The 24,891-nt window shown below is 40.8% G+C and overlaps 2 protein-coding genes and 1 long non-coding RNA gene across 7 annotated transcripts in view; 1 reads left to right on the forward strand and 2 right to left on the reverse strand.

Annotated features, from left to right (window-relative positions):
• The window catches only part of LOC148186461 (uncharacterized), a 40,895-nt gene extending 37,498 nt beyond the window's left edge, over positions 1–3,397 (reverse strand). For both annotated transcript variants that reach the window (XR_015779642.1, XR_015779641.1), the window contains exon 1: positions 3,266–3,397. This is a non-coding gene — a long non-coding RNA (uncharacterized LOC148186461). The remainder of the gene's footprint in view (positions 1–3,265) is intronic.
• On the forward strand, positions 920–7,482 carry LOC121956238 (uncharacterized). Of its 4 annotated transcripts, none has more exons than XM_088091046.1 (15): positions 920–1,077; positions 1,289–1,395; positions 1,575–1,694; positions 1,826–1,871; positions 2,926–2,988; positions 3,123–3,204; positions 3,315–3,425; positions 3,697–3,768; positions 3,847–3,933; positions 4,050–4,136; positions 4,295–4,351; positions 4,440–4,496; positions 5,409–5,561; positions 5,864–5,960; positions 6,049–7,482. In XM_088091046.1, the coding sequence occupies exons 1-15, from the start codon at positions 990–992 to the stop codon at positions 6,106–6,108; spliced, it is 1,287 nt and encodes a 428-aa protein (XP_087947172.1). In that variant the 5' UTR covers positions 920–989; the 3' UTR covers positions 6,109–7,482. The 4 variants fall into 4 exon arrangements, with proteins under 4 accessions (XP_087947172.1, XP_042360303.2, XP_087947173.1 ...); XM_042504369.2 differs by having other exon boundaries at positions 3,126–3,204; XM_088091047.1 differs by lacking the exon at positions 4,050–4,136.
• adgrl1a (adhesion G protein-coupled receptor L1a) overlaps positions 5,464–24,891 on the reverse strand; it is a 119,300-nt gene continuing 99,872 nt past the window's right edge. Inside the window, exons 23-27 of the mRNA XM_088091051.1 lie at positions 21,601–21,723; positions 18,448–18,465; positions 13,579–18,304; positions 7,948–8,028; positions 5,464–5,600 (exon numbers count right to left, since the gene is read on the reverse strand). Coding sequence (XP_087947177.1) covers positions 17,388–18,304; positions 18,448–18,465; positions 21,601–21,723 — 1,058 coding nt within the window. The 3' untranslated portion in view covers positions 5,464–5,600; positions 7,948–8,028; positions 13,579–17,387. The remainder of the gene's footprint in view (positions 5,601–7,947; positions 8,029–13,578; positions 18,305–18,447; positions 18,466–21,600; positions 21,724–24,891) is intronic.

Raw genomic sequence — 24,891 nt, forward strand, 5'->3', positions numbered from 1 at the left:
GCAAAGGAGAGGCAGAGAGGGACAGAGAGGAAGTAGACAGAGTTGAAGAGATAGAGAGGGGCCCATATTGAGTGACACAGACGATGGTCTGTGTTTTCTCGGTGGACCAGAGAAGATGCAGTGTAAATGAAGCGTGCTGCAGCATGGCGGCTTCTACTTTATCCTAGCACTGTATGTCAGTGAGTGTGTGTGTGTGTGTGTGTGTGTGTGTGTGTGTGTGTGTGTGTGTGAGGAGAAATGACAGAGGCCTCTTTGAGTAGTCAGTGGCCTGTTCTCCCTCTGTTTTCTGCCATCCCCTGTCCACGGTTCATCTCCAAACATAACAGGAGGATGTGCGCAACACAAATGCGAACATGCATGAATACTAATGTGTCCACCTGAGCGCTAAAAATGTCCCACTACGATACAGAATCCATACTAGGCCGCAGGATGTACGGTGCCTATCTAACAACACATCTGTTTTATTTTGTTTTATGTGAAATGAAATTAAAGCCCTTTGGTGTCTCTTCACAACAGGCTGAGTCTGAGGGCATTCAGTTCAACGTGTCTCTGTCCCGTAGGACAAGGGCCTCCCCTTGTGTTCGTTGGAAAAATTACAGACGTAGTCATTAAACTAAGAATTTATGAGGTATGATACTTATGTAAGCAATTCTTTAATCAGGATAATTTGAAATAAAACCATGGCACTGTTCCAGATAGCTTTAATTTAAAGCTTGAGTGATGAATACCGGTGAGATAAAGTACAGATTTATGAGCACAACAAAAACATTAAAGCTAGAAGTACGGTATAAATTGATTTTAATAAAAGTGGGGGAAAATTCTCTTCAGATTAACTAATCACACTATTCTAGCCGAGGCGAAGACAAGTATCCCTGCATTAACATTTAGATTTAGATTTAAAACATTTTTTTTTAAGGCTTTCGTCACTTCCTGCTTTACTTGACGTTACCTCAGTGTGGGCAGTTGGAAGTACGCAGTTAGAATTGGAAATGGAGTTCCTGTTTTTCCCCGACAAAACTGTCCATAAAGTTAGTCCGATTGTTTCCCTTATGTTTTTCTATGTCATCACAACAAAAGGTAAGACATGGGGCACCAGGAATATGTATTTATTTCCACTTTTATTAGTTTTTAAGTGCAATTCTACTACTACTACTACTTCCTGTAACTTTAAGCTAATTATACGCGAGCTACTGGATGTTACCAGTACCTGTTGCTACCTTAGGAAGTTTATAGATTGCTGACTGTATTGTTTTTTAATCACATACTGTAAAACTCTGTTGCCTCGCAGGGTGCACTCAAGTTAACATTTCCTGCAACGGCATTAAGACTGATAATGGATTCCTGTTCACGTATGACTGTCCTGAGGAAAGTGAGAGTCTTGTGTATGATAATAAGGTATTTTTATTTGTTTTATGGTCCTTTACAGTGTGTGTTTAAAGAAAGAAAGAAACAAAAAGAAGGAACAGATAAAAGTGAAAGTGAAAGTTTGACATTAGGCGAACAAATAACTGTTTCCTGTGTTTTTGCCGTGCCTTCAGTGAGTCATATTAAGCTGCTTTTTATTTTTCTGACAGACGACGATTGCGCATCGTAAAGATGGCACTAATTTTACGCCTGCAGTGATCAGCATCAACAACAACTCAACCATGACAAGAGAATGCAGAGACCTGCAAGTAAAATGTTTCATTTCTGAAGTGAGTCTCCTTCTATTTTATTGTGTATTTATATCAACAGAATTAGTGAAATACATTTTGACTTGTTTTCTTGTAAACGGGAAATATGCTCTTTACATTCTCATAATACAGACTTTGGTTTTGCTTTTTAGGGGAAGCAGCTTGTACATGAGATCTGTTGGGATTTTACAATTACCGGTAAGGCAATGAGATGTTGTGAATAACTGATTCACTTTATATCCATGGATAATTTACTGAACAGGCCTACAAGGCACAGGCCAGGGGGCCCAAAATCTCAGCCCCTCAAAATGTAAAAAAAAACACGCAAAATCATTATAAAGATGCATAACTGCAGCAACGAGACACAGACTCACAAAGGCTACAAAAAGGATAAAAACAACCACAAAGGGACAAAAAATGACTAAAAAGAAATTTAAGAATTTCCAAAGATACTCAAAATGACTATAAAGATGCAAAAAAAAGGACAAAAATGACAACTACAAAAACACACAAAACAGATGTAAACAATTAAACTTGAATTTACTGTAAAAAGACACAAACAACCACAGAGACAGAAAATGACCACAAACAGATACAAAATAATTAATAAGAGAAACAAAAGGACTACAAAGACACTTAGACAACTACAAAGAGACTCAAAATGACAACAGATGTTCACAATTACAAAGATACTCAAAATGACTATAAAGACGAACAAAAAAAATCTAAAAAGACACAAAATGACTACAACATGACATGAGACTTAAATTGACTACAAACAGAAGTAAACAACTACAAAGGGACTCAAAATTACTTTAAAGAGGCATAAACAACCACATAGAGCCAAAAATGACCAGTAAGAGATACATATGACCACAAACAGACACCAAATGACCACTAAGAGATACAAAATAATTATAAAAGACACAAAGGACTACAAAGAGATGTACTCAACTACAGAGAGACACAAAATGACCACAAACAGACACAAACTAATACAAGGAGACTCAAAATAATATTAAAGAGACACAAAAAACTACAGAAAGACGAAAAAATTACTACAAAGTGACAAAAAAATACCACAGAGATGAAAAAAGAAGCTTAAAGTTTGTGTCCTGCTGCTTTGGTGTTGTGGTGGGGTCACCTGCATGTCTGTGCTTACAGGCCCGTGTTCTCATAATCCGTCCATGTTTATATTATGTACATGTATACTTATATACTGTGTTTCATCCCTCCTCTTTATCTTAAACAGAGATGCAGACAACTCCTGAACCCAGCTATTCACCAATGAATCCTAAACAGTGGGACCCCATCAGTGAGTGTCAGTTTATTCTGAGTGACACTGTAATTATTCTACTGTTTCCCAACATTTATGTCACGCTGCTATACAATAACTCAAAAAGATCCTTGACAATAATATGTTTGCAAATTGTGTGTTGTCTGGTGTAGCAGTCAGTGTATCAGTTTGCCTGGCAGTGCTCATCGGGATCATCATCGTGACACTTTGTTGCTTATACATTTCTTGGAAAAGGTGAGCTTTGTTCTATTTGCAATAACAACTGACTGTAAATGGCATTTGAACTTTTACTTACAGTTTCTTGAGTGGATTCAGAAATGTATGTTGTTTGTTGCTTGTGTCAGGAAGCAGCAGGGCGAAGTTGGAGTTTCTGAGTTTTTCAGATACCTACGGACTTCCTGTTCCTGTAGAGAGGGGAATTTCCTGGCAGAAAGGAGAGAGGCACACGAAAATGGGTCAGTTTAACTTTTTACATATGTTTCAGTAGTCACTGGTACACAAAGAGAGCAACTTCTCTACTCAATTAGTTTAATCTTCCTAAATGCATATCCATTTAAAAATAAAAAAAAATAAAAAATAAAAAAAAAACACTTTTGCCTGCTTAAAGTTAAAAACTTGTTTCAAATGTTTTCTTGTTGAGCTGCTCTAAAGAAGAAGTGGGAAAGAAAATAATTATATTCACTGAAACTCAACATTGGCTAATTTAATTTAACTGGACATTTTCAGTGTTACTGAATATAACGCCGTCCCAGTGGTCCAACCTGATGATTCAGAGACTCAGCAGAACAATGTTATGAGGTGAGCTAACTTTTATAAAATACTTTGAGCACAGATCAGTGAAATTTAATACAATCTCTTTTTTCTTTGTCATTACAGACAAAGTGTGCTTGCCTCCAAAATGCATGGAAGTGGTGACTATAATATCGAGCAGAATAACACTCTTAGAAGAGAGCTTGTTGACAGGTTAGGCCATGTTAACAATAAAATACCTTTATCCACTCTGACCTCTTGTTAGCCTTTTTAAAGAGCAATTGGAAGTCTAGACTGTAATCTGCTAAAAGCTACCTTTGTCTCCATAGTATTGATCCTAACGCTGATGGTCAGACTCCTCAATCCTTGAGTCTGGACCGCAATTTGAGCAACGGGTGCATCCAGCTGACTATAAAGTGAGAATGAGAACTGCTTACTCCTGCTTGTGTCTGTAGCCTTTTTTGTTTGTGTGCTTGTTTGAGGATTTAGGAGAAGTGTTCCTTTGACTGGGCAGGTAGTGAATGAGATTTTTCAGAGAAGAGTCTGTCATTCTTATCTCGTATTTGTTTTGCAGTGAAGACATACGCGCCCCTGATATTAACAGAGCCTTTAATCATCGAGCCATGAACGGGTGAGCTTATACACACACACACACACACACACACACACACACACACACACACACAGTATTTTACAACTTTTGTATTTGTCTGCCTCAGGGGTGTCACGGATGATCCAGGAGGAGTGAATAATAACACAGGAAAAGACACTATTGGGTAAGTTTGTAGTCTTGTAGATCTTACTAGCAGTTCAGTACAAATATTTGTTATAAATTGTATCAGATGTAATCATTTTTTGAGGAATCTCTTTTTCATTTTACAGCAACCCACAGGCTATATTAGCTTTCATTTAGGATGCAAAAGCAAAATGATGAAAAAACAATAATAAAAAAATCCACATGATAAAGTATGATGAAAGCAGGGAAGAAGAGAGCACCAATTTGTAAAAACAAATACATTGTTATTTAACAGCAAACCAACATGCCTAAACCCAAATTCCACAAGGAAAAAAAAGTAAGAACATTTTATATAATATAGCTAATAGGGGGTGACCTCTAGCTTACCTGGTAAAGTGTGTGTCCCATATTGTCCTTACAGTGGCCGGGGGGGGGTTCACCAAAGCTTTGGGGTGGTTTGCGAGCTCCTTTTGATCTTAAGGGGTGCAAAAAAAAATCAAGAAAATCAAAGTCATGAAAACAAGCTATATTCACAGAGCCTTCCCTCTGATAAACAGCCTCACTCTGGATTAGAAAAATCCACAGCTAAAAAACAACCAACGAGCTTGAAAAAATTTCATTGAATACAATCTGAAATATTCATGAAATAATTCACTTGGTCGTCAGTTAACTCAATGATAGTGAGGGGGCCTCAAAAGTTTGGGAAACGCTAACCTAAATGTTTAAATTAGTTCAACAAGCCTAAATGTTTAAAACAAGTTCATCCTGGAATGTCAATCGCACTGATCAAAGGCAAACTATAAACTGATCTCAAATTAAATAGAATTAATTTTGTCCGATATGTGCAAAATGCAAAGAGGGGGTAAAAAATAAAAAATGTGACTTTAAGTACTCACTCTGATGTTTTTCTGTGCCCATCTGTCAACGATCATGGCTGTGAATTCTTCCTCAGAATGAGGGACATGTCCGGAGGACGGACTCCTGGTGACAGTGGCCATGGAGGTCATGGAGATCATGGAGGTCATGGAGATCATGGAGGTCATGGAGATCATGGAGATCGTGGAGATCATGTGGATGAAGGGCAGCCGCTGCTTCTGGATCAGGGGTGAGACTGCCTCTTGCTCTCAGTCACTCTGCATTCATACTAAGCCCAAAGAGAAATCTCTGTCAGTTTCCACTTTCTACTCTCCTTCATACCTTATTTCATTTTGCCTGTTGCTGCTGTTTGGACAGCTGTCAGGAGTAACTTTATGAACTGCACCCCCCTCCCTCACCTCTATCCCAAATGTGACGGGCCAATCTGAAGTTCAGAACTTGTCTGACGTCTGCTCAGAGTGAGCATTAACTGAGCTTTGCTGTTTCTGTGCAGAGGCTCATGTCTCCTCTCCTTGTTGTTTCTGTCTCCAGAGCTGCCATCCAAGGTTTTGACAAGACAGATGTAGCCGTAGTTTCGGTGGACGAACTCAGCTTTGACCGCGGCCAGATCAGGTGCTCCACTGCACCAGTAAGTGGAAAGCTTTCTGTGCTATACATGATTTTTTGTATGTGGTAAAATGCTGTTTTCATTGATTTGGCTTTTTTTTTTTCTGCAGGACTCTGACGTGAAGTCAACACCCAACATGACAACTATAATTTACAGAAATAGTAAATAATAATAATAATAATAATAATAATAATAATAATAATAATATCAACCTATATTATATGTACACCATCTCAAGCTGTGTGGTGCATTTTCTGGCAGTTCCTTTGAGGTCAAGTGCAAAAGTTTTGTTTAAATAATCATTTTCATCCCATGATGCACTGCTCTCTTAAGGGGCATGCTGTCTTTTCTCACAATATGAGAAGAGCCATTTTCTCCAAGACCTATGTAGCAAAATTTACATGATTACATCGTCTTTAAATCGTTCTGATGAGATGATTTTTATCACAGAAAAATGAAACAGCATTTTCCCAGTGGAAACTGGTGTCTATACGTCGCTGTCTGCTTCTTGATATAGGAGCCGTAATCAGAAAGCTCATATAACATATTAATATGCATTGTCATTACACATAACAAAAAACATGGGAGGTTGAATTTGAAGTGCATGGCTTGACCAAAGGATAGGGTGGTCCGAAAACCTGTCAGAAAAAGTACCACATGCACAGCTGTAAGACCAACTGATGATGTACTAACAATAACGTACAGTATATATTCTATATTATATTATACCTCTGTATGATGAGATCATGCATAGTGGAACACATACATGCAGTGTGTGTCCAATCTTTTCTTTTTGAGTTTACCACAGTAATTTTTCATTTATCCAATCAAATAGTAATGGTGTTTTCATTTTACTCTGCATTTATAAATTCATATTGTGATTCTTTGTTTTTCTTTTGTTGCTAATGTACTCAGCTTTTGCTTTTTAATTGATCGATTTATATATAGATAGTATGTAGATGCATGAGCATCAATCATTTAATTTCTTGCATTCTGGCAAATTGTTTTTTTAATAGATTTGTGCCTCTTTTGCTTCATTTTATAGTGTAAATGCCTTAATATTTGTCAAATTAAAAAGTCCTTTGCCACTCTCATGTTTTTATTGGTTATAAAAAATAAATATTGAGGGAGAACCCAGAATCTACACCTATGATAAAAACAATAAGCAAAAAAAATCTTGCCATGAGCTTTGAAATAAATGTTGTACTCCATTCTGGATTTAACCTCTTGGTCATTTTTGTGGTTGGTTTCATTACTATCGCTGTATGAACTTTTTGCCACAAGGGGGCAGTAAACAGTCATGACTTCAACATCACTGAGGTACATAAGCAGCATAATTAGGCCTTTTATTAATTTTGTTGAGTGGTGGAAATGCAATTATTCATTCCAGATTGCAAAAGCTTTAAAATTCCTAATTGTACTTACATCTACAAAATATAGGCCAATATCATTTTTACATAATGTATTTTTATGATCAACAACTGTGGGTGGGGCTAAAAATGCTTTTGTTCCAATAAATGAGGCATCCTCTTTTCATACTGCTGATTGACTACTGTGATTCTTTTATGCTAATGCTAATCAGTGTCAATGTTTTGGGCTGTATTTTTTTTTTTTTAGTATAGCACTCTGATTTATTAATAAGCCAACAGAGAAACAGCAAGCACATCACTTGGTAATTTAAATGTTACGTACAAGTGTTACAGTACTTAAAAGATTTGTTGCCCCTGTGGCTTGATGCATGGTAGTAATTACAGTTCCACACAAACACACAGGGGTTCAGGCTGAATTTAATACATCTCCCTTCTCTATCTCCTGGGATCTGCTGAGAGTTGCTGTTAGTCAATGTCTGATTCTATTCTGAGCCTCCCTAAATGTGCAATGACCTTGAAAAAGCCCCTTTTTTTACCTCACAGATGGACTGAGTACCAAGAGGAGAGTGTGTTGGGGAATAGAGGCTCTGTTGCTCATGTTTGGTATGTCAGTGTGTGAAAGTGTTACCGTATACTACCAGTGAAAAGAGGGTGATTGAATGGTCAAGGCCTCAGAGCGTCGCCTCTCTGGGAGTTCCACCGAGGGGACAAGGCAGGGGCTGGGCAGAAGGGTGGATGGGTAGGGGGTGATGCCGTCATGCATGTGCAGCGTTCAGTATGACATGTGGGGAGAAAAAAAAAGTACATGGGAGAAGCTGTAATTATGGATGAACCCTCTATGCTCAGATGCACATAATAATTAGATATCGGCTAATTAGTTACCAATCATACTCCACTGTTAACGGTATTATGAGCAGTCAAGGAAGCAAAACTCAGCAGGAGATGAACACTGATCGCACCGCATTGGGGATAAGCAGGCTTAAGGGAAGCTACATGGCCTGCAATAACCGAGACACTTAGTCGCGTTATCCCTAACTGATCTCTGGTTGATCACAATGTTTCCGAGTCTACTGCAGGTCGCCTACAGTTGCTGCAGCTTCACAGACTGCTGCAAGCAAACAGTGCTGCATCCAGAAGTCAGTAAGCTGTACTCACACGGCAGTTATTAAAAGATTACATCAGGGATCATACCACACTGTATGATTAATTAACCTTGACTGATGCTTTGTAAAGATGACTCCAGCTGAGCAAGTATGCCCACAGGTCTGCATGTACATACAGATACATATGAGATGGTTGATCACTGTAGCAGCTCTCAGTAATACTGACTCAGGGTTACTGTAGTGAAACAAAGCCGAGCTCTCTCCAGATTAGTATGGGACCAGTCCTCTCGTCCGGCATAAAGCTCTTACTAGTCCCTGTCCAAACACAAATTGTTGAGTCTCTGGGTTCCGACTCCTAAACTGACAGCTTGCTTTTTCTCTGCATCTCTTTGATCGCTTTGTGTAGTATATGCTCTGGACACAGACCAGCATTTGACATAATCATCATCCAAACCACCGGGTCAAATCTGCATATGCATACAGTGAGTGGTTCAAAGGGGAGCTGAGTCAGGAAGGGGCTCGAGCTGCCAGGCTTCAGTCCTCTGCTTCCCATGGTACAAACATGAGCAGCACAATGCTGTCGTAACCTGCAGGACAGACCATGAATAAAACATAACTGCTGTATTAGGGCTTTAAAGACGTCTTTTCATTTCCTGTTTGAATCATGAAGCAGGTATATTGAAGTTTTTATGCATATGGCACAGTGAAAGATTAATTTGTTCACAATTGCTGCGTGCTGTTATGCTTTTATCACACTGGCACATGAGTAAAAGTACAAATAATTATGCAACACATAAGCGTACAACCACACACTGAGCCCATTTAAAGAGTACCTTTTTCAACCAGTGCCCCTATTTCACCATGTTTTTATGTCTAAATGACTGACGACGACAACATTTTTTGACTTTACAATGACTAAAAGTGCTTGTTTTTGCCACTCTTAGGCTCGGATTATTATGCCAAGTGTCTGACAAAATTATGGAGAGGATCTCTACTGAGATAGACCTCTTGATGAAGAGTAATATCTTTTACGTTCAACCAGAAATAGCTCTGAAGTTGCCAAACCCTCTAGATGCAATTTAAATAAACAATAATTTATTATTGTAAAACATGCCTCATTCAAAGTCAACAGAGACAGAATAAAACTCACAAGGAGTTTGGTGGATTTTGAGACAGCTATTTTAGGTTGTTGCTTGTTAAACAAAAAGGACATAACGGAACAAAGTGCTCTTTCTCTGTTGGGATCCTTTCCATGAGCGTGACAGACAGTTATAATAATAATAATAATAATAATAATAATAATAATAATAATCGTCTGACCCTGTCAGTGGCAAACACAAGCACTTTTCATGGACATAATCTGATAGTTCACAAGTGTCCTGGATTGTTACATTGCAGCCTGTGTCTCAGCTGTCGGCTGCAGTTGTCTCACTCAATCCTGGGCCAGTTTCAAAAATGGTCGTTCCCATCCCATTAGTCACTTATATACAAAAACATGGGAAAATAAGGTCCAGGTGGAACAATACCAAACGTATCCTTGTTTCCCAGAGAAACCCCAAAGCATGAAAAGTATATATTTTCAATAGTTTTTTATTAATATGTGCTGATACAAGGTCGCTCTGACCTGCGATGACGCAAACACACACTGGCCCAGACAGCTGTCAAAGCAATGACTGTGAGAAAACAAACCAAAAAGAACATTATTCCTCAAAGAAAACTGAAACAGAATCAGGGGGTTATATTAATCCCGGTTTACAAATGTCTCAGTGGTACATGATAAATCATTTATTTCATAGAAAATCACAGAAAGCTCTGGAAATGATGCGATGTGTAGAACCCCACATGGCACAACGTCAGTACTCATTTCTTCTACAGATGCCTACAGCCTGTTATGTAAAACCTCTAGCACCCGATAATTTATCCCACTAAATGAAGCATTTCAGGGACGTCAATACTGACCAGGTTCTACTGTGCTGAGCTAAATCACACAGCGTTTAGCTGATATCCCACTCACACCTGCTATAGCCAGCTATTCTTCCTCTGATAACGGACACAGGTCGTCTCGGGCAGCATGTCCTGGCCCGTCCAGGCACATGCAGGCAGCTCCTCCCCACTCTCAGAGACAGTGCACCAAGTGGAGGAAAAGGAAGAAATACAAAATTATAATAATAATAATAATCATGCCAACAGATTCAGCCTGCTCCTGCTATTTGTGTATTTCTCCACTTCAGTGTATAAAACTACCTAACCTGACTGAATATTGTATATATGTCTCAAAAGATATGTTTGTTTTGGACCGTGGGGTCTCAATGCAGAACGAGCCTCACAGGTTTAACATTTGGAGAAGCCCATCCCGCACAGAGGCCCCTCTGATGTTGGTCCCACCCTGTGCATCAAAGACAGCCTGAATTGCTGGCACAGCTCTACAGACACAGATTCAGCACGAAAGAGAAACAGCACAATCCTCATCACTGGGTTTATGCCATGCCCCTATATATATTCTTAAAACTACTCTATAAGTACTGTATTCAGGAGTCATGTGGACACGTAACAACAGACCAATAACAAAATAGTACTACTTTGTTTACATTTGAGTTTTAAAAATCTGTATAGGAAAATTCTGTCGCATTTGTTAGCACTCTAAAAATCTCCTTTAAATCGGCTGATGCGGCAGTGGATTCACTCTTTTCTTTTTAAGGAAGCATCGGTCAGAACAAACAACCACGTCATCTTTCTAGATATATATTTTTTTTTTTTTATTCATTCAATGAATAAACTTGAGATCTGACATGCCAGCTTGATCGATTCAAACCGTAAACTGATAACCTCTGGACTTCATACCCCCAACAGAAAGCCCTCTGAAACAAAGCAGCACATCCATCTCCTTATCTCCAGATCCAGCCCTGCACAGCCTCACTGCTGCAAACCCCCCTCTCCAGCCGCCCTCTCTCTCCATTACCGCCTATGGCTATGAATTTGTGACATCTGTGACATCTCGGCTGATGCTGTCCCCACTCCGTCCCCTCTTGGGCCCGTCTTTGCAGACATAATGACCCCCTGCTCAATTGCTGCTGTTGAACTCACAGTCCCCCCTTTACTCCCAAGCGACCGCACCCCTGGTTTGATATGGGCCACACAAATCCATTGGTTAAAATAAAAAAAAGGTCTGTGTGTGTGAAAGGGTCAACTGCGAGTAAACGGACTGTAGGCCTGCTGGGACCTCCGCTGTCTAATGATAGACTGAACAATGCCACAGCTCACTCTCCACTGACACTAAGCTGCAGGGGTGAGACAGCACTGTGTCAAAGGTTGGGCGTCCCACCTTTTTAAACAACTTCCCACCCAACCACTGGAGCACATGCATGTCAGGCTCGCCACCAGCGTGGTGCAGGAGTTTTGTTAAACATTCGCCGACAGAGACTGAAAAAAAGGGAGCGAGGGCGAGTTTGCTGCAGTAAATTAGTACCCACTGTGTTATTATTGTAATCACAGGTTTGGAGGGATTTGAATGGCGGAGAAACTCCCGTTGCGTGAACCTCCGTCCAACAGCATGGGCCGTGGACCTTCTACTGTATAATCACTATCATTTACCACAGTACAGCACTCCTCTGTTTATTGAGATATTAATCTGGGATAAACAAAGCTTTTGACAAAACAAATTAACACTCACGAAGAAGCGCTGCACTAATGGAGTCCATTGAGATTGATATTAAAAATGTGGATGAGATGTGGGGGAAGGAAAAGAAAAGGAGGTGGGAGGTGCTGGAAAAAACGAAAAGATAAGCAGGCCCAAGGTGACGCACATTCCTCCTCTCATGGGGAGTGCCTGTCTAAACAGCGAATCTCCCCAGGGCGGGTCCCAGCTGAGCAGTAGAAATCAGCATCAGCACATTATGTCAAATACAATGAGGGAGGGATGGAGTTAATGATGATGGTGATGAGAATGATGGGGATAAAGATGATGATGGCCGTCTTGTGTTTCCCATTAACACTTCCGCCCTGGAGTGAATTGTTATATCTTCTTGTTAAAATACATTCAGTTGTCCTCAGCTGACCAGAAAGTGCTGCCACTGAGCTGTGACATACATGCTCCACATTGTCCAGCTCTGCAGCCGAGCTGAACAGCAGTGTGCAAAAGTCTTGGGCCATCTTAAATTTAGTTATTTTAGCAAGGTTATAATGATCAGACATATCTATTTCTCAGTATTCTCTTTACTAAAACACAACCAGAAAATACAGGAAATATGTATGCAGTATTAAAAATGCAAATATTTTAGAATTAACAGTTACAACACATTTAAGTTGCAAGCGTTTAGTGTGACCTGCCTTTTCACTTAGCATGTTGTAAATTACCTTGGGTAGACAATATGAGTTTTACAATACGAATCTCCTGGTGCATTTACACCAGGTTGCATTCAAGACATATCCAAAGCTCAGTATTGATTGTTTGAGCTAGCTTCTGTTATGGTTGCACTATTCAATGTTTCACACTTAATATCAACTTTAGTCTGAAGAAGCCACTTAGGGCTGTTAGCAGTAAGGCATTAATCACAATGAGATTAAGGTTAGTAATTAATAGGGATGTAAATCACTGGTTTCATCACGTTATGATATTACATTGGTAGTTTGGACAACAATAAGATATTTGACAATATCGCAAAGTCTACCATGATACGATTTCGATGCGATTCGATTTGGGGGCCTGTGAACAATATGAACTGTTATTATATACTCATTTAACACAGTCGGTTACAGGAGAAGCTGCCCCCATTTTCTCCGCTTTTGGCCAGAAAAGATAACAACAACATATACATTATAGGAAATAATTAAAACTGGTTCAAACTGTTTGAAAATGCTTTCTGAAAAAATGTTTTCATTTTAATTCAAACCATGATCTTTTTCCTAAAACTTCAGGGCTGTCTGACTTGGAGACAATCTTCTTCCAACATCCTCAAAACGTGGATTAATAACAAGATCTTTGCACCAAAGTATAAAACTCAATAATAAAACAACTATCTTTTGTAGGTCACATATACACAACATGCTAATGTTATTAGCATAAGCCTGTGGCACTCTGCATTGCATAAATTAGTTTAGCAGCTAGCGGACCTTTCCTTTACTCATAACTTAACGAGTTTACTATTATTTCTGCTTTGTCTTACTCACCGCTGATTTAAGTCGCTGCATCTCCCGATCGGACAGCATGGGTGAGTTTCAGTCTACATGCACGTTTTTTCAGTCAACATTGTTGAAACAGAGCAGCTAAGGTGTTAGCAAAAAGTCAGGCAGGTGGCCGGCAGGTACCTTATGTTTCCTCAGTTCGGCTTTTGTTTTCATATGATATGCGCCATCTCTTGACTCATACTTTCTCCGAAAACAAAACATCTCCACACTGACGATTTATTCCCGAGTAAAGGACGTTATGCATGTGTCATGCTCATCATCTCTCTCTGGGCTGCTCGCCATCATCTGCCGGACGCTGTGTGCAGGGTGACACAGAATTTCAAAATAAGGGCGCGTCTAAAAGAGGATGATGTGGATCGACGTTTACACTTTGCATCAATGTGACGTGATCATTGCTCATTTAATAGATATATATCAATGGATCGTTACACCCCTAGTTATTAACGCGTTTTTAAGAGGCTCTACTGGCAAGTGATGATACTGGTATTATGGGAAACTAGAAGACTTTGGGAATCCAGCAGTACCATGTCATTCTAGCTTCTCAGAGAGGAGGTGGAAAAACACTCCAGAGTTAAGCTACATTTACAAAAATGTCTACTTTACGCTAGTCCCATGCAGTTTTTTGCTTCATTTGATTCTTATTCAATACAGTCTGATAAGAATTGTTTGACCTTTTCAATATAAACTTCAAAACTGCTTTGTAATGCAAAATAATGGAAATAAAGTGTGATTAATTGCTTTATCATAATTTAAAAAATGAATTACTTAACAGTCCTAGTTTTAATGCATTGGACATTATCTCTGTATTCTTTGTTTGTATTATAATAAAGAGACTGAGAAACATATATATATCCTCATGACAACTTTGCTAAAACAATCAGTCTATGGTGGCCTCCGATTTTTGCACGGCACTGTACATGTACATACTGTCTTTTCAATTGTAAACACAGACAGCTCAGAAGTTCAGCTGCAAATCCTACTCATGTACCATCAAAGCAGTATTGCACATGTTCCCCCCCTATGGCTCAAGTGATGATACCAGGGCTTGTTCTTTTCTGAGCCTCATCGCGCTCGGCGGCCCATACAATGCTACTTTTCACAAGTGATTTGAATAACAAGAATAAATGGTGGCAAATCCTTGTAATCCCTCTCCCTTATCTGTCTTTAACCCCTCTCTCTCTTTCAGCCCCAGGAGCCACAGCTAAAAGCTGTCCTTTGGGTTCTCTTAGATGTGGGACAGTCAGGCCCTCGGCAAATGTCACACTGCAGCGGATGCATCTATTTTCTGCTCACGTTCTGTCCACACATCACACTCTTTCACTCAGCGCAGGTTTTACGAGGCAGACAGTGAAAAAGAAAAAAAAAAACAATGGCATGAATAAATCAATGCGAATAAATATTCCACAAAAACACATAAAAAACTGATAAATAAACCATAACAAATACCTATAAATACAGCGTAGAAGAAGGCAAACTTCCAGTTTTTTTTTAAAGGTCAGACAGATTTCAGCTGGAAAGGAGCCTCACGAGCAGCTCTCTTTTGACAGCTAATTTCTCAAATGTATCGCTTGCATAAGGTGGCATATTGGAAACATGTTCCTCCCGATCAGTCAACCCTGCTTGTCATTTTCATGGTATATGGTTATCTCACATCTCTCGAGGCGGTCTGATTTCTCCTGTCCTCCTTGTACCTGAACGCCATCGCAAGAGTAACTTCCATTTGAGGCGGAGAAGTAATGGCAGCTCTCTGAGATGTGTACCCCCCCCCCCACGTCTGATGTGCATTCAAGTCATGTCACAAAAAAAATAGCCTTTCAGATGTGTGTGCACATACAAAAAGTCTGGTACACTCACACACACTGGACACACACAACCAGCCGTTCATACTTACACACATGCACACAGGAAATGAAAAAGTTGTCACATTAGGCTCTGGAGTAATGCTGAAACTATCTTTAAGAAACAGCAAAATGCAATATTCTCTGATAGGAAAACAAATGTCATTATCATACATGCTAAAACCCATGTTGTTAAAAGTATGTCATCTGGTTATATCTTCCAAATAATACAAGAACAAACCAAATCACTGTATGGATGCTGTCGTTCACCCACAATGCTTTGTCGTGCCTGTGAGGCACAGTATGACATCTGACGACATCTATCTGGCTCGCCTCGCACCTCCCGCCCCCCCCACTGACTTCGGCAATTCCACCGCCGGGAATGTCAAAAGTCACACATTAACAACATGTAACGGATTATTTTACATAAAATTGTGCCAGGATTTTTTTTGTTCTGTTTTTCATTTGTATAAATAAAATCTACTACACATTGTAATCTTTCTCTCTCTCGGCCTTCCTCTCACTAAGGATTTTTCACTGAGAGGCGCAGAAGAGCGAGAGAGAGCTAGAGATCAAGCAACGGGGGAGAGAGATAAGGGTTTATCATTCAGTTCACAAACTCAAAAACATTTTATTTTTTTCTTTCGTTGGTTCGTTGCAGTACAAGAAGTCATTTTTCATAGTATTTGTTACTTTTTGTTGCTTTTGATCATCTGGTGTCCCTATTTACATAGTAGGAATAAAGTAGATTCATGTGTGGTTCCTATGTACACGGTTATACCAACTGGTCGACCTGTGCGCTTGCGACGTTTACAGTCTTTGCTCGTCACAACCACACACAGGAAACAAGTCCACTTCAACTGGCTAGGCTCTAACAGCAAAGTACCGGGGGAGGGGGGCAACACCAGTCCGCTCTCGCAGCCCCCGGAGGACCCAAAGTCAACAAATTGAATACTCTCTTCAAAACAACAGCAAGGCAGTCATTTAACTTTTCAAATGCCTAAAGCAAACAACCAGAGAGAATAGTGGAGAGGATCGGCCAGTCTTGTGGATGCAGGTTTTCTCCTGCTCTGGAGGGATGGTGCAGCGCTTCCTCAGTATCCGTCTCTGCCTCTACTCCACTTCTGTACATAGTCGTCGATTCACAGCAAGAGAAAATGAAGGCAACTACTCTGAATCAGCTCCCACTGCCTGCTTGGAACAAAAGCTCTTGTTCCCCTTTACTTAGATGGAGTACTGTTTTCACTTTTGATGTTCAGTAATGAGCACTTCTGGATGAGTGAGCGTATATGTGTGTGTGTGTGTGTGTATGTGTGTGTGTGTTTGCCTTGTGAATGTTCTAGTTTCTGTCCTGGCTCAATAAAAGATATTTTTGGCAACAGTGAAGAGCTTTCTGCGAGACATTTTTTAGGTTATAATAGTGTACTATATTCCCTGTCTCCACAGCTAACTACTCCTATCAAATGATGACTCAAAAAACGACCTATGGATGGTACGAAAGGGAAATGAGATAAAATATAAAATGATATTCCCATATCCGGAGGCAGGTCTGAAGAGAAATTACATAAAAAACTTTAACAAAGTTTTAAAGTTTTTAAATATCCGAAGGTAAAGGGGGTGAATCGGTACATTCAGAGTGCTGGACTTGGCCTTAGGGTACCAAAGAAGCTGGGGAGGACTGGGGTTGGAGAGAGCCGACGCACGCTCTGTTGGAAAAACACCCATCACTCATCTCCAAAAGACAGGGGAGGGTTCAAGATAAAGGCTGATCCTGCAGAGTCAGCCACGACTCCCCCTGAAGGTCACTCTGTTTGCTCATCTGTTAGTTAAATAAAAGTCAAGAGAAAGAAAGGCAACCAAACAAGCAGAAAGTGGAGAGACGCGAGAACGAGGCGGGCTAGGAGGCAGCTCTGGCCGTCACATTAGTCCTCGATTTCCTCCTTCAGGCTCCAGTCACAGGCTGGTGACCAGCTGCATCTGTCCGTCTCCCTCATTGAGAGCAGGCTCCTGAGCCTGGTGTCCCTCCCCGCTCGGTCTCCGGGGTGGGGCCTGGTAGAAGGTCTGCATGGGGGCCCCACGAGAGCCGAGGGCAGGCCTCCCAGAGCTGTAGTACAGCTCCTCAGGGGGCTGGGCTGAACGGGGGACCACCTCCAGGGGCTCAGGACTGCTGTTGGGGTAGGGTGAGTCTCGCAGGTTGGTGATGCTGGTGTACAGGGAGTCATGGGCAGGGGAGTCTGGCGCTCTGCTGCCTGCCTGCCCACCAGCACTCTGGCCACTGTGGCCACTGTGGCCCAGGCTCTCAGTGAGGTCGGCCGTGTAGCTCTCCGACTCCTCAGGGTCGCTTTGGTAGAGGACCGACTGGGCTCGCTGCAACAGCAGGGGCTCCTCCAGAGCTTTATAAAGCAGCTCCACATCCTGCGGAGTGCGCTGCCGCCCCTCTCTCAGAAAGTCCTCGTCTTCGTCCATACTCATAGATGGCTCCGGCCCGGCCCCCGTTGTCCCCCGACCAACCCCACCGTGAGGACGTCCCCTGGCCAGGCTGCCACACACCCTGTCCCCTATGTCACCGCCCCCGCTCCCTCCTCCAACACCACCTCTCAGGTTGTTGTGCACAAGCTCAGAGATGATCATTTTCTCAAAGGCAGCGGCATCAGAGAGGTTTCGTCGGATGCCTCCGCCTCCCAGTGCATCTGAGCTGCGGGGATTGAGGAGGGGCGGGGGACTGTCTCCGCTACCACTACCAAGGAAGTCACAGCTGCCCCCGCCTACGCCCCCTGGGCCACTGCGCAGGGAGTAACTGTTGTTGAAGTTACCATTCAAGGGCAGGGTTTCCATCCCACAGGGGTCGCGGGCCTTAGATAACGTACTCTCTGGACCCAAACACAAATAGAAGAGAGACGAGAGACAAAGGGTTTTGGCATTATTATCTTACAGTCAGACTCAAGTGTCAGTAAGAGAAGACGAAGAAATATCAGATGGTAAAGTGATGTGTCCTGAGGTGAATTACACTTACTTGGGTCACGGAAGGTTCCTGTGAATCACAGAGAAAGTCATGTGGAGTGAATAAAATAAAAGACACGAGTCAGAAAGTGTTCTTTAATAGTGCAACATTAACTTGATGTATGAGTTTTTAAGACATTTCAAAAGGGAACCATTAACGGAATAAAAAACATCCATGTCTATCCGCCCCTCTTCTTTTCTCTCTCGCACACTCACACTCTCACATCAAACCCTCCAACTCCTACCACACACACAAACACATGCACAGTCACATTATCTCTGATTTATGCAGACTTAGTCCTGTTTGTTTGACACCATATCCCTCCAACATTTACATCTAAGCCACAGAAAATACTCTGTATATTTATTTACTACTGTCAGTGATACCTGGATACATACATAATTCATACAAAACCCTGTACAGTAGCAGAAATGTTTATTTTATTCCTTCGACACACCAAAGGTGTTGTGCTTTTTCTCCCAAATTAACATCACACAGCAAAGCAAAAGCCGCCCAAAAAGCGAGAGGCGTACTCATTTTTTAAATTTAATGCGTAGTATGACTTTAATCAACGTTCCTTCGGTGGTGGTGTGGGTAATTAGACATTCTAATGAAGTGCTCTCCCTACTTCCTCTCCCACTCTCTTCTAAAAATGTCTCAGCTGCCAGGCCTGTGGCCATCAGGCTTGACGTATTGTGCGGAGAGGCTTTAAAATATTTAACAGAAACGCCGCCTTAAATTTCAGTCCTCAGACACTAGGCCTGATACTCTGCGGGTGCAGCCAGCAACCAGCCGCACGCAGTCATAGCTCTCTGGAATATCGGCGCTGTAGTGGAGCAATTACCAGAACATGTCTAATTCAGCAGTTATGTGCACCCAAAGAGGGGTGTGGGAATGCAGCAATGCGATAAAACAGCCATCAAGTTGTTTAAAGAGACTCTGAGATAAAAGCAAGCACGCACACACAGCAGCACTCACACCTGACTGACCTACACCCACATGGACTGTCTCTGACCACCGAGCTGTCTGATCCCTTTCTACGGCCATCATGATTTGAATCGACTACTTTTTCTGCCTGGGAACAGGAAAACTGTCCTGAAGATTTCTGGCAGTCACAGCTGTAGCTAAACTTCGAATCAATTTGTGGCTGTTCTCATGAAGATTCAAGATCTGACCAGATGGCTGGTTAGGCTGTAGGCACTGTTTGGCTCTGTTCTGCTCAGCCTAGTGAATCCGTCTGACAGCTACAAAGTCTGAAAAAACAACACACAAACAGGCTCAAACACACATGCACACATGTGCAAGCACTCAAATACAGTGGTGAGTTTGAGTATACCATGCCAATGTATGATCAGAGTAACGTACAGAAGGACATTAAAGAAGTAATTCACTGCAGGAAAGACTGTCTTTGCATAAAACTGGGCTTTCAATGCAGTAGAAAGATGGTAATACTTTTGAAATTGGTGCTAAACATGTTTATTTCTGCTGGAAAATTGACATTTTAACATGGGGATCTAAGGAGATTAACTGGCTTCTGGAGCCAGCTTCAAGTGGTCATTTGTGGAACTGCACTGGACGAATAAATGTTCCTGCTGTGGGGTGACGTAGTGCTTGTCCAAAAGGAATATTGCAGACTGCCATTACCAAACAATCTCAGAGAAAGAGTCATCTCCCTCTCTTTCTCAACCTCTCTTTTAATCTGCTTCTATACGCTTTGTGTCCACGGTATAGAGAGCATTGGTTTATGGTCCTTAATTGAAGATCTTTGCATTGATAGCAGTATTGTTATTATGACCCATAAAGTAGGTTACTGCGCCTATGAGGACAACAAGTAGACTTAAATTGTTGTTGCATATTTTATTTAAATCAGTTTAGGAAGAGAAAGTCCCCAATTCTCCTCTCTTACTCCTCTCCAAGTAAGGTCTGCATTCCTGATGTCTTTATTTTTTGTATAAAATATATTTTGACCCTAGGCTGACTGTGGAGGCTTCAGCAAAACAAATCAATCAGCCCCAGTTTTTATAATCCTGTGCCAGCTATTGAGCCTTTTGGCAAGTGCAGACCAGACTTTACCAGACTGTGTTGTACCCCAATGATATGACGCCACAACTTCTCCTCTTTTCAGCCTCCTTGACTAAAAAATGAGGCAGTATAATCAGTAGCTCCAGAAACAGCCCAAGAGCCAGCAAACATCAGCCGGAGGACAAAAATGAGATCTCTGCACTGGTAAGATGTGGGGAAGTTAACCAAAGTTCATAAACACATACTATTCACATTGTTTTGATAGAAAGTGCATACTGCAATCTAGGTATGTCCTAATTGGAAATGAAGGATCTGTATCAGGCCCAAGAAATTGTGTAGTTTCAACGACACACATATTCACATAACAGGATGTCTGCATATATTTTTTTTAATTGATCGAGATCGATTATTTTGAGCACTCACCCTACCCAATCCTTTGTTTACATCCAACACAAAGGTGTCATTAAAAGAGAGCACAATTTCCAGCAGGTAGTCAGGTTTTATTGTAATGCTGCTACTCCAATAAGTAGAAACTATTTTTTTTTTCATGTTCAACTTAAGCTGTTACACCACTTTAGGTGGAATTTTTGTTCTTCATTCAGCTAATTTTACTATAATCCTGTAATAAGCGTAATTATGATGGATTTTTATTTGTTGTGACTAGGAGTGTTAAAGTTAAGCTATAACACTACATTGATGTAAAATTGTGATTATATTAATCATTTATAGTGCGCTGTACTTTTATTGCATTGCATTGCTGGATTTGCATTTTTGAAGACACATTTTAGTTTATTTGTTATTTTATCGAAAAACAAATGCTGCACTAAGTGGATTTGTGAAAACAGCCATAAAAAAATATTTTTTGTTTGTTCACTTTGTTATTTTCTAAAAATAAAATTAAGAAAAAAAACATTAAGGAACTGTTTGAATGCAGACAATATCCTGTACTGCACTGCAGAGTAAGTAAACTGTAAGGATATACACTGGTATCAGATCCACACTCTGTATCGGCAGATACTCAAAATCAAATGACTTGGATTGGGATCAGGGGCAAAAAAAAACTTAATTGGGACATCCCTACTGCAATCACACACAAACTAACTACACTGCACACACAGACCAGGGTGTTTGTGAGGAGCTAACCGGTAGAGTTGAAGACGCCAGGTGATGGTGGGGTGAAGCTCTCAGCCAGCAGAGTGTTGTAAGGAGAGGTACCAGTGCGAGTCTGTAACACCGGGTTCGTCAAAAGGTGGTTGCCCATGGTCGCTGCAAGACACAGACATTTAAAAAAAATAAACAGAATCATAAATGGGTCCTTATCTTTGTCTAAAAATGTATGCAAAGCAATCACACGCAGAAACACTGCACACAATAGGTGTAATGCTCTGAAATTCACGTTTCCAGACTCAGTAATAACATCTGGAGACATAAAAATATTTACTGTTTATTCAGATGGGGTTATTTTTGTTATGCCGGTGCTTTATGGAGTAATGCATTTCACAGTGTTCTCCTCAATGTTTATGACTGCTGATAGTAACCTTTGAGTAAAAATACAATTGCAGGGGAAAGGTACTGTTTGGAGCATTGCCATTATTTTTTTTCTCTTTTGGCTCCTGACAATGTAGTCAGATGGGGTAGAACAGTAATGCATGCCATTATGTAGTCTAGGGGTGCAGCCATTGAAACATAGTTAATTTCCCAGTGCAATGTGAATGCCACTACGAGACAAATATAATTCAAAGAAATGGCACACAGAATGTTGTATAATGCCCATGTATGGCTGCAGCCTGAGGCAACTCAAACAGAAATGCCATGAAATTAAAAATAGGACAGCATGACGGAGAGTAGTCCAAGGCAAAGTGCAACCTTCAGGTCTAACGCCTACCGTTCATCACACAGCAAGGAAGCGGGGGATTCTATAAAAAATAAAATAAAATATGCACTTACACACAGCTATTTATTTGTCATTTTTTTCCCTCCTCTTACACTTCTCCCCCTGTCCATCTTTCTGGCACGCCGCACAAACCCCTCAATTCTCTGGCTCGTTCTGCTGTGTCTTGACTCAACCACATTTTCTCAGTTCCTCATGCCAGAATTTTACAAACAACACCAAATTAGTTGGGATTAGCTGTCTGTGTGTACCTCATAGGAATATCCTGTAGGAAATTAAAGGAACTAGCTTTAAGTGGGGAGAGAAAGTAGGGCAGGGGGAATCATGGGAGGCTCCGTGTGTGTGTGTGTGTGTGTGTGTGTGTGTGTGTGTGTGTGTGTGTGTGTGTGTGTGTGTGTGTGTGTGTGTGTGTGTGTGTGTGTGTGTACTGCACATCTTCTGGACACACTACTATTGTCAGGAAGAGATTGTGGTTCCAAAAGAAGTGAAGTGGAGAAATCAAAGAAATCCGAGATGCAAGTGATAACAACGCAGTCTCTTCTCCAGATTTGGCCTCTTTAATTACTCCTCCATGATAGCGCCTCTCTCTCTCTCTCTCCCCCTCTCCAGCTCTCTCTCTACTCTCCTCTCCCTCCCTCCTGTGCTCCCCTTCGTCTTTCACTTTCTGCCAACTGACAAACTTTCCTCTGAAGCACAGAAAATAAAGGCTTCACAGCACAGTTGTTTGTGTTTGACAGCACAACATGGAATGATCCACATTGTGTGTCTCCAACAGGTCTGGTGATTGCTCTGTCGTGACGAAAAAAACCCTGGAAACCGACCCGCCCGACCACAAGAACACACACACACACACACACACACACACACACACACACACACACACACACACACACACACACACACACACACACACACACCTCTCTCTCTCATCCATCCCACTCACTCGTAGCACCCTCTTCCTCAGTCCCCTGCCTTGCGCCTGTCACTCTCCTCAATTAGAATAATTACCCCCTGTTCGCTCACACGCTAATCAGTTCATTAAAAACAAAATGGATGAAATTAGCATAAAGAGTGACGGCTGATTTTGTGACTGCCTCTGTTGTCATCATCAACACCCCCCACCCCACCATGCCCCCCCCAAACCCTGAACCTGCGCCAACCTTGATCGTCTCCGCGTTACTGATGGCTGCAGCAGTGACGCCACCAGTTGCAGAGGCCGAGACAATCAGTGACTCCACACAATTTTTTTTCTTCCACTTCTTAAATATTTGCTAGTGCGCTATTCAGCTGTGTGGAGTTCAGAGGGGACGGCATGCGTCACTGCACTCAAGCAAAGAAGATTCGGACGCAATCGATCCAATGCAGCTATAAAAAGGCTGAGAGGACAGAGGTCAAATGAGGGCTGGTAATCTCAGGATAAATCACAGCTATTACAGTATTTTTTATAATGATAGTATAACAACACATGCCCCTCTGTGATGCACTGACATATCAAGACTTTTGAGTAACTTATGTGGACGATAATAAAAAAAAAACATTTTTCCAAAGCAAAATCAAAATTATATTAGGAGGAAAAACAGAATATATGTCTGGGTTGTTAATGACACAATATACTGTGATATTGATTATTTGTCTTGTTCCTGCTTCAAATGACTTTTTATTTAATTGAAAAACTGAAATTCATAAAACAGAGTGAACAAATAAACCAAAGACAGATGACTTGTTTTTGATGATGAACTATTTCACTGCAAGTGGCTACAAACCATCTCTGGTGGTTATGGAGAGTCTACAAAGAATTGTATTCTGTGAAAGATGTGATATATGACTGTGAAGTGGCTACACTACCTCTTTCTTTAAATCAAATTAGTGTAATTGACTTTAAGTATTCAAAAATGAAAAAATACATTTACACTGCCCTACAAAGACTGACCGCAGGAACTATGCTAACACTGAAACTGAGAAAAAGTGTTTTGACTGACGTAGTAATGCACTTAATAAATAGGTATTCATTAAGCATATGATGAGAATATGACTAAAAATATAATCAATGATTTGACCTGTCACCCCAAAAATGCACTAAAATTCCAGTCCAGTAGAATTAGCTGTACAGTTAATGCAAAGGCTTAGTGTAGTAACTACTGTTTTAGTATCTTATCTTTTTCATTATCTAAACTGTTTTTTTTCTCACTAGATTCAGTTTGTATTTGTTTAACTAATAGATGTCTCTTTTATTTTTTAGCAACCCTTAAGTAATATTTTATTGTTATACTCACTTCATTACTTTAATCACTTGGCATTATCTTATATATATGGTCAGCGCCACATTATCAATTATTTTGTTGTTTGCGTCATCCTAATTCTCATGTACAACACGTGCCATAATACACTAATTGTGTTTTTTTTTTTCTGGCCAGACAGAATCCAAAATCTCCAGGGTCCCGAGACAGTGTGCAACTACATCAAGTTCGATTTGCCTTGGGTTTTGGTTGGATGTAGTAGTTAATACAATTTTTTAAACCCTATTTTCCCTAGAAGAGAACAAA

The sequence above is a fragment of the Plectropomus leopardus genome, chromosome 18 (assembly GCF_026936395.1).
Source record: "Plectropomus leopardus strain MGB_pleo_1.0 chromosome 18, ASM2693639v1, whole genome shotgun sequence".
In the NCBI taxonomy this organism is placed as follows: Eukaryota; Metazoa; Chordata; class Actinopteri; order Perciformes; family Serranidae; genus Plectropomus; species Plectropomus leopardus.

Coding starts and splice junctions, on each gene's coding strand:
- LOC121956238 (XM_088091046.1), top strand. CDS start 990: ATGGAGTTCCTGTTTTTCCCCGACAAAACTGTCCATAAAGTTAGTCCG. Junction 1,078..1,288: donor CTATGTCATCACAACAAAAG/GTAAGACATGGG, acceptor GTTGCCTCGCAG/GGTGCACTCAAGTTAACATT. Junction 3,934..4,049: donor AGAAGAGAGCTTGTTGACAG/GTTAGGCCATGT, acceptor TTGTCTCCATAG/TATTGATCCTAACGCTGATG.